This window comes from Fistularia commersonii, chromosome 1, assembly GCF_037954325.1.
Source record: "Fistularia commersonii isolate RoL2024-O1a breed Wild chromosome 1, RoL_Fcom_v1.0, whole genome shotgun sequence".
Lineage (NCBI taxonomy): Eukaryota > Metazoa > Chordata > Actinopteri > Syngnathiformes > Fistulariidae > Fistularia > Fistularia commersonii.
The window spans coordinates 16,244,607-16,256,907 of record NC_141284.1 but is presented as its reverse complement, the minus strand read 5'-3'; the positions used below and the strand labels follow the sequence as shown (position 1 = coordinate 16,256,907).

Below are 12,301 nucleotides of genomic sequence, written 5' to 3'. Positions count from 1 at the left end.
AACTACTTTGCAGTCACTGAGATCTTTCAGGTTATCTTGTCTATACAAGATGTACTCTACCTTCGTGCTCCTACCTCCGCTCTTATAAGTTGCCCTATGTTCCTGTCTTTTCTGGGAAAAAGTGTTCACTCCAGCCATTTCCATCCTTTTTGCAAAGTTCAATACAGCCATTTTCATCCTTTTTGCAAAGGTTCACTCCAGCCATTTCAATCCTTTTTGCAATTGATTAATTCATTCATTCATCCATTCATTCATTTTCTGCACCACTAATCCTGCTCACAGGTTTGGGGGAACTGGAGCCAATCCCACCCAATATTGGGACAAGAGGTGGAGTGAAACCTGGACAGGTCAGCTGTCGATCACAGGTCCAGATAGATACATCCTCCCATTCACTCTTTCATTCACACCTATGCCAAGTAGTCTTCAGTGAACATCCTGACTGCTTCTGGACAGTGGGAAAAAGATGGAGAACCTGGAGAGAACCTAGGTAGGAATCGGGAGATCATGGAGACTCCAGACTACAAGAAAATAACATCAGGAGCTTTCTTGGTGTGAGGTGACCACTCACCTGATACATTGTTAACAAATCCAGTTAAGGATGATTTCTTTCATGACAGTGACTCTCATGCTAAACCATGTATATTTACCTTTTTGAAGTACCAATCTAATGAAACATGTGTATACAAAGTACACATCTTAATGGTGAATAGCTGAGCATGGATAGGATTTAGTTGTGATTGTTGTTTCGTGGCCTCTTTTACATTGAAAAACACCTTCAGAGAAAGGAATCTTTCTTCAGGCATCAAGCCTGAACGCAAGTCATAACTGAATGTTTCAGTACAGCAACAGCAACCTACCCCTGAGGCATGTCCAGGGGTGGGTCTCAACAGCAAACGCCTGGTGGCCAGGCCTGCAATCTTTGTTCTTTTTGGGCTGGACAAAAAGGGACAAAGAGGAACTCCCTTCCAATGGGCTCATCATCCTTAGGAGGGGTCAAGAGAGTTGGGTGCAGTGTTAGCTGGGTGGTGGCGGACAGCAGGGACTCTGGCATCCAATCCTTGTTTGCAGAAATTGGCTCTAGGGACATGGAATGTCACTTCTTGGGTTGGCAAGGAACCTGATCTGTTGTACACGCTCAAAACATTCAGGCTAGCCTCGGTACACAGCTTGGGTTCTGGGGCCAGTTTTCCTGAGAGCGTTGACAATCTTTTTCACTACAGAACTGTCTGCAGTGAAAGGCACGGAATGGCCTCACTTAGAAAAGCAGGAGAGAAACAGACGCATTGGAACAGTAATGTGGACTCTGAATTAATCCATCTTGGTAAAGAAGGAGCTGAGCCAAAAAGCATATAACTCGATTTACTGATCAATCTAGATTCCCACCTTCACCTATGGACACAAGCTGTGAATTTTCAAAGAATACCAGAGGTCTGTCTGTGGGCCACATATCGACACATCAGAGTCTCTACCTTAAGTTTGTAAACACAACAGGGAGAATGAAGGTGGGACAAATGTTATTCAGCTTTAGACTGACAGAAGTCAGGAGACTGTTTCTCTGCTATCCTTATATACCAGTTTACAGTGAAAGTGGAAGAAACTAGAAGGGACAAGGACCCGAATTTTCAATGAAAGGGTGATTAGAAAGAGGCAGTGAAACACCGATTAACAGTCAGTGTAAAACTGCGATTTCATCTGGATTAAAATATATAAATAAATCAGTTTAAATAAAAAGAACACTGTGGTGAAAGGAAAGAGGGAGGTGGGAACAGGAGAGGCTAACCTCAGGCCGACAGAGTGGAGGGTGATGGAGGTCCAGAGACACCAGCCTGCTGGGGTTAAAACAGTTAGTTCACCCCAATTCTGTCAGTAGACCACCAGTGACACGGTCAACAAGATACAGGAGCCAGAGAAATGCCAGATCGCAGCTCTATCTTCTACATGTCTGAATCAGGACGGTCAGTAGGTGGTGCTACCTTTCGAGTCAGTTGCAGGTGCCACATGTAAGTTCTACCACAAATCACTTGGCATGGTCATGTTATGTGAAATATGACATGACATGACCCTTGTTCCTGGTTCCGTTCTTTTAGCTTGTGGATTCAGAGAACAAGAACAGGAGAGCCTTCATCATCTATCTAAACAGGATCTTTCTGGTCTCCTCCAAGCTTTAAGCCCATTCATGACATTTTTCTGCAGAAAACTGATAATTTTCCCATAAAACAGATGGATGGAAACATCACTTGTTCTTGTCTGCCCTAAGCTGAGTATGAACTTCAAAAGCAGAAACTTTCCCTGTTGCCTCTGGCTTGAGGAACCTGAGTCAGCGGTTTATCCTGACAGTGTATGATGAAGACTCAATTAAGCCTTCAGCCTTAAAAGGTCCAATTTGAATTTGAAAGTTGCAAAAAAGTTGCATTTCCTTTGCATGCTTTCATTTCCAGGGCAAGCTGACGTCAAGCTGCCAATAACAAGGCCAACTATAGAGTTACTGTTGGGACCATGAACTATAACGACGAACATGAGTCAAATTCTTATAGCTTTGGCTGTTTCTTAAATTATATGGATCTCTGGAGGGGTGGGGGTATGCTGGAAAAAGTTGGCAGTGGAGCATGATGAATTTATTCATTGACTTAAGAAACATCAAATTTTTGGTTTCATGATTTGGGTGCATGGCTCCTCAACATCTCAGTAGTCACATGACCAACCAAGTGGGGTTTGTATTTTGAATTTTTATTATCAGATCTTAGAAAAACCAAATGCAGGCTCGGCAAGAAGCTGGCTTGCGACACTGTCAAGCTCCAGAGGTCACACAGTTTTGACTTGAAATAACCATGTAACCAAATGTAATGTCTTCATACCTGATTTGAAACAGCTTATCATATGATAGCTGGGAATCTATCGTTAGTTCTCCATAAGATGTCAATTAATCACAGAGAATGTATCTGCTCTGTGTAAAATTCTCCATCCCAACTGAAAACAAAGGGTGAAATAGCAAATTCTAAAAAAGTACGCTATAACAATGACACACAGGGAGTGTCAATCACAGAGCAAAGTAATAGTTTGACTACACACGGATGACAGTGCAATGAGGGAGAAAAAAAAGCACTCCAGATGTTCTGAGAAGATTTAATGGAAATTCAGATCAAATACGGTGTATTTGATATAAATATCAGATGCCAACTGTGTTACAACCTATATCTGTTTGATAGGTCATGTGATGACGTGTGTGGGAGGATAAAATTGGCAGTTTGAGTTGAGAGACCCATACACTTTCAGCTGTGTGTGAGTCTGAGAGGCAGCTTTGGAAAAATATTTTTAAAACTTATTGTAGTGATCCCTGATGAGATAGGGGTGGCGGTAGTCAATTTCTTCACCTTTTGATGGGCCTTGGTTCCTTTTCTTTGGTTGGTTGATGTTTAAGAACAACTCTATTGAATTTAAGGAACAGCGACTAACATTTTACAACATTTTAAGGACCAGTCATTTGATAAACTGATCCAGAGAAGCAACCAAGAGTGTAATTAATAAGAGTTAGCTGCAGCCCTATGACAGTACATGGTGCCCTCCTACAATGGAGGAACCATCATTGAAGGTGTTAAAACTAGTCCCGCTTCTGGGAACCACGACTGGCGGTGGAGTGAGGTTCTGCAGCATCATTTCATTGACGTACATTAAGCGGACTGCCAGCTGGCTATAGTCACCTCCACCATTTAGTCACATTTATCAAAAGTCGAGCTCTTCCTTTGTCGGACTGAACAGGAGTACCGAGCTTAGATTCAGCAAATAGCTGCATTCGCTTTACAGCACCAGTAAAAAACACATGCCCAACGCATCAAGGGCAGAAAGGTAGAGGATGCAGATGCTGCACTCACAGCAGGATGATCCCGGCCCAGCGTCTTCTCTCTGATGGCCAGGGCATCATTCAGCAGGTTGGCCGCCTCCTTGTACTTGTTCTGATCCCTGAGAGAAAGACAGACACACAGTGCAAGTTAAAAAGAAATAAAAGATAAATACCTATCCTGATCACCAGATGTTAAGCTCAGTGTTCCTGCTGCTGTTCCCACAGCACGTGCTCCAGCTCACCAAACAGAACCTAAGCGTCTATTCAGTGGAGGAGATTTGTGGTCAAACACTGTTGTTTGTCCAAACTTGTACAGAAAGGGACATTGACCTCAGGCCGGTTCTATTCTAAATCTTTTCTTGGTTCAGAAATGTTTGCAGTATGAAGCATTGGCATTGAAAAGACCTGTAACAGTTTGGCTGGGGGTCAGTTACATAACACTGAGAGGGTCCTGAACTGAGGGGGGTTCGTTATACCTTTACCTTTGACCTGGGACTGGTGAAAAGTTGGGTTTGTATTAAAAAAATGTATCCAAGCTTTACACATTAGGTAGTGTTAAATAGAATTTAAATATATTATGACTCTAGAAGGTGCCAAAAAAAAAAAAAAAAAAAAAAAAAAGAGTAAGGTTGATTTTACTGATTTTTTTAAGGAGCTACAAAAAAGCAGTACATCAAAGGGTCATATTTACAGTATTGAGATTTAAAATAGTCAATTAAATGCATCTTTATAAGGGCACTGTTTATATCGTACCTGTGTTGCTATTACATGAACGTGTGATGGGGGGTTAAGGAGCCTACCTATAGACAAGGGCCAGGATGTTCAGCATAGTGGCCACGTCCGGGTGGTCATGACCCGATGTCTTCTCCAGGTCCTCCAGCGCCTGCTTGCAGAGTGGCACTGCCACCTCATACCTGCCCTGGGAGGCGTACTGGATAACCAGGTTGTGGAGTGTCCTCAGGCGGGCTGGAATCTCATAGCCACCTTGCTGAGCAGCAGCGGCCGCAGCACTGCCGTGGGCCGGCTGGACTGTATTGGCAAATGAGAAAGAAAGGAGACTGGTTTACAGAAAGGGACAGACTCAGGTCCTTACTGCAGTGAAACAATGAACAACCAACCAGAGCTGAAGATGAAAATAAATACCTCCCAAAGTAATCAGACTGACAGGTATTGGCTTTTAGATGAAACAGCAGAGTGGGACAGAAACACTCTGCTTCATGATCATATAAATATACTGACATTATTTTGCATGTAATCATCCATATATAATTGAACGAAAGGAAAAAAATAAGGAGTTTCTAAATTCAATATTGATTGAAAATACTTGTTAAAATATTCAACGAAAATAGTCAATATTAATATATATCAATATTAATAGGCAGGCCGGATAAAAAAGCAAAACAGACTGGATGTGGCCCATGGGCCGCAAAATGCCCAGGTCTGGACTATTATAAAGTCTTGTATTCAATGACCTGTCCTGTCCTGATAATGTTCAGCATCACAAAAGGCAATGTGGCTATTATAAGGGGCTATTATATTGTAAAACAACATCCTCAGAGACTTTTCAAATAAAGATATTGGTGACCTGTTCTGCATGGAGTTCTTAGCCTGACATCCCACAAATGCTATCTTTCCTTTTAGAACACGCATACACACACACAGAGCTTCTGGCCAACCAAAAGGACATCCAATAGTGTGTGGCAGGTTAAGGATGGTTAGTGAGACATGACTGGAATGATTGCCATGCTGTCTGTCTGCATCCAAATGTATGAACAAAATACTGGCACAGGAAACGATGCAAAAAATAAAAAATAAAAATCAGGTTCTTAGAGCAGTCATCACCATGGTCTTCCTCCTGCTGACAGCCTTTTACTCCCCCCCTGCCCCCTCGAAAGACTTGGCTAATCCCTGGATGCTAATCTCATCATCCTGCCTACGGGCTAAATTACAGACAATCAAAGACAGGTGCCGTTGTCTCCCCCAAGTCCCTGAAATGTTGTTACACTGTTAGAATGTTGTCTGAGGCCATTAAAGAGATGATGGGGACACCACTCCCAGGAAGCACCACTCACATGTGATTGCAGGAACAAAAGAAATAAAAACCTCCTGTTACTCTGAAATTGACATTCCAAACCTCCTAAACCTCCAAGACAGGTGACCCCAGGTAATAAAAGTCACACTGACCAATAATTTTGAATGATCAACAATCTCATCCGTGAGTGCTTTGACTTAAAAAAAAATTTGATGAGACCCCCGCCATGACTAGGAAGTGGTTTTGTCCTTAGATATTTTATTCACCAGGTAAACCAGAGCTGAAAGACAGGATTCCAGATGGCTGATGTAAACAGGAATGTGAGGGTGTGTGCGTGTCTGTGGCTGTGTACCAACAGCTAGTGCAGTGCTTCTCAATTATTTACTGTTACGCCCCCCCTAGCAAGAAGAAAATAATTTGCAGCCCCCCAACTCTCCGCCGTGACTATAAATAATATAATTTGTCTATAAAATTGTTATACGTACACCTCTGCATAAAATTATATCCTTATTAAAATTAAAGAAAACAAATAAGAAAGAAATAGAGTTCAACTTAAAACAAAGAATAACTTTAACAACATTGTTTTTAGGTCTTTCCTTGTCTCCCACTGTAGTCACAGAAAAGCCAAGCGCTGCATACGCTTCGTCATATTTCCTCGTCTTAGCTTTCGGGTGACTATCTTTTGTCTCATTATCTTCGTCTCACTCCCCCTTCCCTTTCATCCCTGTTAAAAAAAATTACATATTATCGCTTGAGGGTTTGTATACTGCACTTCATTTCGCCTGCCCAGTGCAAAAAAAAAAAACCCTACACCATAGAGCTAATACTCCCAGCGCACACTGACAATGAGAGCACCACTGCCAACTACTGTAGTGGATGTACAATTACACTTTATTCTAATACAGCAAAAAAAAGCATGTCCCCCAGGGTCAAACGTGCCCCCACTGGCATTGCCCCACTATTTGAGAGAAACTGAGCTAGGGTGTTAAGAGGTGTGGGTGTATAATAACTGGAATACCCTGTGCCCCACTTTGTTTTCATACTCCTTAATGTCAGACACTCCACAGCTCATTTACTGACTGATGCATTATGACTCCAAGTTCCTTAATTTTCATTTGGCTACAAACATTTTACGAACCCATTTCGCTACCCGGTTGTAAGTCTTTCATGCAAGCCACTCTAGTTGCTGCTGGGGGAAAATGCTGAAATGGCAAGATGAAGGCACTTTACTGCTATACTTAGATTATAATGCATCATTGGGATATCTTTAATCCCACATATAACCTGCTGTCAGTCTGAAACATGCAGGACCCAAACCCGAAGATGATGGTTGGGGGACCAGAGGATTGAACCAGAGGAAGAGGAAAGGAAATTAATGAGGGGTTAAGAACCTCCTGCCTCTGAATGGTAAATGCAGTGTAAGTACAAGAGCTGTTTTGAACAGCCATTAAGACTGAATGAACATTCGCCATGATGCTGTCTGTTACCAACTGAGCCCAGGGTTTCAACTCTTTGACGGCATATCTATTCGGTCATAAACTTGAGTTTTAGCTGTAAATCCTGGATCTTTATTTATAATGATTTTCTGCTTAGTCATCAGGGCTGAAACTCCTCCCACCTGAATTCTTTCTCACTGGTAATTTCAAGTCTTATCTGATCCATTTAGCCGCAGTCATGATCAGCTGCCAGGCTTCTACAAGCAAATAGCTGGGGTGCATCTTGGTTCTAGAAGAATATGGAATCGCAGCTTTCGCACAACAGTCTCATCTATTTTGAACCAGTGCTTTGATACATCTAGGCTGTCACGTGTTCCACAGCCCATTTCAGATAACGAAATCTCAGGGACGAGAGAGGACTTCTTAAATGAAGAAGAAGAGATCCCTCACTAATGTTCCACCTAATACCTCAGATGGATCTTCAAAGGAAAGGCCTTAGTCTTAAGCCTAGAAAACAGACAAAAATAAATTCAATAATAATGTGCAGAGACTACGGTCAGAAGAACACTTCAACCATAAGTTGAAAAAAAAAACGGATGCATCAACTTCATCTTATGACGTGCTGAAATATACTTCAAGGTCCTGTTTCCTTCTTTTCTCTCAGATACAACAGATTTGAATGGCCTTTTTGTAAATACATAAAAAAAGTACTAGACAGCAATGTTTGTTTCCATAGACCACACCCACACACACCAAAGAGATTTTTGGTTTACCGTTTCACAAGGATCTATTTCCTTTTAGGCAAAATGACAAAACACGTAGTCTCCCATTGGAAACATCTAGAAAATTATGCTGGATGAAAGGCTGGAGGAAAACTGTTGGTATTTTTTTGTGATTTTAGAAGTGGGTAGGTTGTCCTTCAAGGTATGGATGGGATTTAGTGAAATGTCATGGTTTTAGTTGTTGTAAGGGTTTGTCTCAAACATGTAATTTCCTATGGCTTGAAAAAAAAATGCTTTTCAGAAATAAAAACCCAAACATGGAGGCAATGTTCCAAGCAGAGCATCCATGTTTCCATCTCCATCCATCTCCATCCTGTTTGCTGGTGTGTCAGTGGTGAAGCCAGAGTAACGTGGCCTCTTCACCAAACATTTGCAGCCGTTGTAGGAACCTTGAACAGAACCAATGCGCTGAGAAAAATTCCTCCTTTGTTTGGCCTCCCTCTAGGCCCGACTAATGGGCCTTCACAACAAGCAGTTTATCTGCCCTACTGAAATACCCAGCAAAAAGACAGAGCAGATTTACAAGGCTGGGAGGACTCCCTTCAAAAGTCGATAGTCACGTTTTAATAAAGACTTAAAAAAAGAACAAGCAGGCCGATTAACCAAAAATATAGCCATCCGGGCAGCAACCTCTCATGACGCTCTCATGCCAGTTGATTAGAGTGAGTTCAGTTCCCAAAAAACATTATTTTAAAGGATGGCAGAGGTTGACCCCTTTCATGGTGATGGCCAAAGTGGACGAGACATCTCATCTTAACTGATACAAACCTTGTCCTCTCTCACATGGAAAAAAACTAGGACATTTCTAAACATGAGTAGATATACTCGGTAAAAGATCAGTTTTGTTTGGTTTGGTTTTGGAAGAAGCCAACGGGCAAAAAACACCGAGAATCTAAGCATTAGCATGGAAGGAACAGGTAGGCTGAGAATTGGAGGTCTAAATTCACAGTAGTCCTGAGGTGTTACTGTCCAGTATCAGTATATACTTGATCACTCACTCACTGAAGTCTGGCATAATAAACACTGGTCACCAGGTCAAAAAGAAAGGTATTTCCCTTTACAGAGGTATCATTCTGCAAGATTGACTTTTTAAATTGCATGTAACCATGGTTACAGCTGAAGGCTCAGCGCTTCTTGCAGACACTGAATACTAAACGCAAACAGAGCTAAAACAAAAGTAGAAACACTTGTTTCCTAACTCTTGTTATATTTTGTAATGAAATTCCCAACATGATATCTTTTTTTTAAACATTATTTGTTTCAGGCAGGTTCTTGCTCAGCATCTGATGCTAACTTCAAGCTCTGGCAGGCAAACGGTGTTATGAAACATATGAAAGCCTGATCAGGGTCACGCACCAGCTTCAGGTGGATCTGAAAAATCTACGGACTGAATACTAGGACTGCAGAACAGCTCATGGGGGAGAGAAGGAGGGGGGAAAACTTACTGCCTGGGGCCTGGTCATCCTGGTCATCTGGGAAAAGATCATCAAGAGTCTCTTTGCTGGAGTCTGAGTCCTTCTCCTCCTGAGAGAAGCGGGCCAGGAAAGACAGACAGAAGAAGATGAATGTCAAGTTTTAAAATCCTGGAGAAAAGTCCTGGACACAGAGTGTGCCGATACAGCAGTCCTGCCAGGGAGATTTTTAAAAGCTTAAATACTTCAGATTCTTAAGAGAAATACGGCAGAATTGTCTGCTGCTGATAAAGAGCTGGATGAAACTTGTCGAGAGGCAGGAAATAAGGAGGGCTTTCCCAAGAGCAGCAGCAGGAGGGAACACAAAGCATAACACCAGAGCGGAAAAAGAGAATTCACGTAAAACTATTCAAGTAAAAAGCAGAATTTCTGAAATGAATTACTTATCTATATTGAATTATTTATTGACAATATCAATAACACAAAAAAAGAAGAATATCTATAAATTTCCATTATTAAAATAATATCAACATGAATAATAAAAATTAGCAAATATGACTGATGATTTCAAGTGAATATGGAAGGCTGAGATGTTTGATGGAAGAATCTGTAGAGGTACCATTCAGTGACCTTGCTGAGCTTGTGTACAGCCGGTGAAAGAATGGGACTCACCGAGGGGGACAGGTCCTCATCGTACTTCTTCAGCTGGTTCATGAACTCCAGGTGCTTCTTTTCCTCCTCCAGCTGGGCTACATTTTGCTCACTCTTCTGCAGCTTCTGCTGCGTGCCAGCCAGCTCGTCCCGCAGCCACTGGTTTTCCTGACAGAGCCGGCGGACCTGAGCCCGTAGCTTTTGCTTCTCTGATTCCACGGAACCCAGGTGGCTGGAAAGCGCCATCATCACCTGGGAGGGGCACACAACACCTCCTGGGTTAACCCGGTCTGACCTTTGGGAAACAGACCTGCCTGTAAAACAAGAGAGTCTGACCGCTGTCAGATTCACTCTTCTCTCCTAAGTGACTATTGTTGCCATGGAATATCTCCCTCAAAACTCTGCTCATGTCATCCAGATGTTTCCTCAGTTCTTACTGACTGACTGCATGTGTGTATGTGTGTGTGTGTTTGGGGGGGGCGGGGGTGGCTCATGTGACTCGCGACTTCTGGCTCTGCCCATGACTTAGTGCCAAAGGATCACTTCACACCTTGAGGATTGGGTGGCGTCACCTGACAAACATCTCCTTACACCTTACGATTTTTCAGATGCAGACTTAAAGCTGGAAGTCGGAAGGAAATCTAAGAGTCACAGAGCACTCCCATAATCTGGGTCATAAGTACAAGCTGGTAATCTTAAGTTTTAGTGCAGTCATGGCTCAGTCTTTTTCTAGTGTTAAGGCTTATGACAATATCAATCATGTTTGATATTTTCACAACTCTTAGTGAAACATCACCAAAGACTGAATCAAGATTAAATCAACAACAAATAGATGAGCCCCAAGAAAACCAGAAAAAAGGAACTTAGTCGACAAACAATCCCCGGAGCTGTATTGTCGGCAGAAACGGTATTTGTTTGCAGTAAGGATGAACGGGAACGTCAAAGGACATCCCAATCAGTATGAAGCATCCAGAAAGAGGGACAGATGGTGGAGCTTGGAGCAGAACCTTATTGAAGTTGGAGTTACTTCACTTCAGTTTTATCTCATTTTTATTTTACCTTTATTTTACATATTTATTTTTATTTTATGTATTTATAGATGTTCATGTGCTCTAAGTTGCTATGCTATCCCTATGGCCTCCAATTGCCCCTGAGGGACAAATAAAGTTTCTCTGATTATTAGACTGAAATAGCAGAGGCTCTGCAAATACCTGGTGAAAACAATGCATGGTGGCAAAACATTGCTGAAAGAATCTAGTTTAGTTGTTTCCTCAAGTCTTTTCAAAGTCTTCAGATGTGAGACCCACAGTATTTATGTAATCTCAGTCTCAGCCTTGTCTCAGCGAAGTAAGACTACACTGAGACTTAAGACTCTAGACACAAGTCTTAAGATGAGAACTGATGTTAGTTGGTAGTTTTACACAAGTCTTTTCAAAATCTTTAGTCCAGCATTAGAAGACTCTTTATGAACATTTACAGAGTCCCGATGATATGACAGGATTTATCAGCGAGGACCTGGACGAGGAAGAACTTTTACGGTGTCCAAATGTTCCACCCAGACCACACGGTGCTAAACTATAAGCTGCATTGACAAAACCTTTATGTCTAGATAAATATCTGCCTTCTTTAGCTGTGTCCTTCTGCATATATTAACAATGCCTCTGTGTCAGCTTTTCTATGCCACAGTTCTTCTGGTATCACCACTGGGTTTAAATTTCTGCCTGACAAGAGGAGGTATCATCTGTCCAAACAGCACCAAGGCCCAACAGCCCCAGTAACCTCTGCCTCTGCTGCAGTTTTACTTCACCCATCAAATGATCAGTCTATAAATATTCAAGGGCCGGAGGGTACTGTGGGTGTGGAGATTAATGGGTTCTGTTGTTCAGAGCCATCTATATATCTCAGGGCTTCAGGACAAGAAGCTCAGCACTACAGATCAGGCTTTGTCCAGGTCGCTGGAGTTATTGCACATTTAATATGATATGGAAAGAACTGTTCCTACAGAACTGTCATTAATGGAAGATGAGCTGTCTGGAAACATCATAGAAACGTTTAACAGTCAGACATTAGATAGCAAGTCCTCACAGATGCGGGACCAACACAGTCTAATCCTAAGTTAGCGACCACGACTGGGTTCTATTGTACAATGG

At 42.1% G+C, this 12,301-nt stretch overlaps 1 protein-coding gene across 4 annotated transcripts in view; it reads right to left on the bottom strand.

Moving 5' to 3' along the window:
* The window catches only part of klc1a (kinesin light chain 1a), a 43,438-nt gene that overhangs the window by 22,729 nt on the left and 8,408 nt on the right, over nucleotides 1–12,301 (bottom strand). For all 4 annotated transcript variants that reach the window (XM_086151281.1, XM_086151299.1, XM_086151274.1 and 1 more), the window contains exons 3-6: nucleotides 10,173–10,403; nucleotides 9,534–9,612; nucleotides 4,639–4,867; nucleotides 3,870–3,957 (exon numbers count right to left, since the gene is read on the bottom strand). In XM_086151281.1, the coding sequence (XP_086007407.1) occupies nucleotides 3,870–3,957; nucleotides 4,639–4,867; nucleotides 9,534–9,612; nucleotides 10,173–10,403 (627 nt within the window). The remainder of the gene's footprint in view (nucleotides 1–3,869; nucleotides 3,958–4,638; nucleotides 4,868–9,533; nucleotides 9,613–10,172; nucleotides 10,404–12,301) is intronic.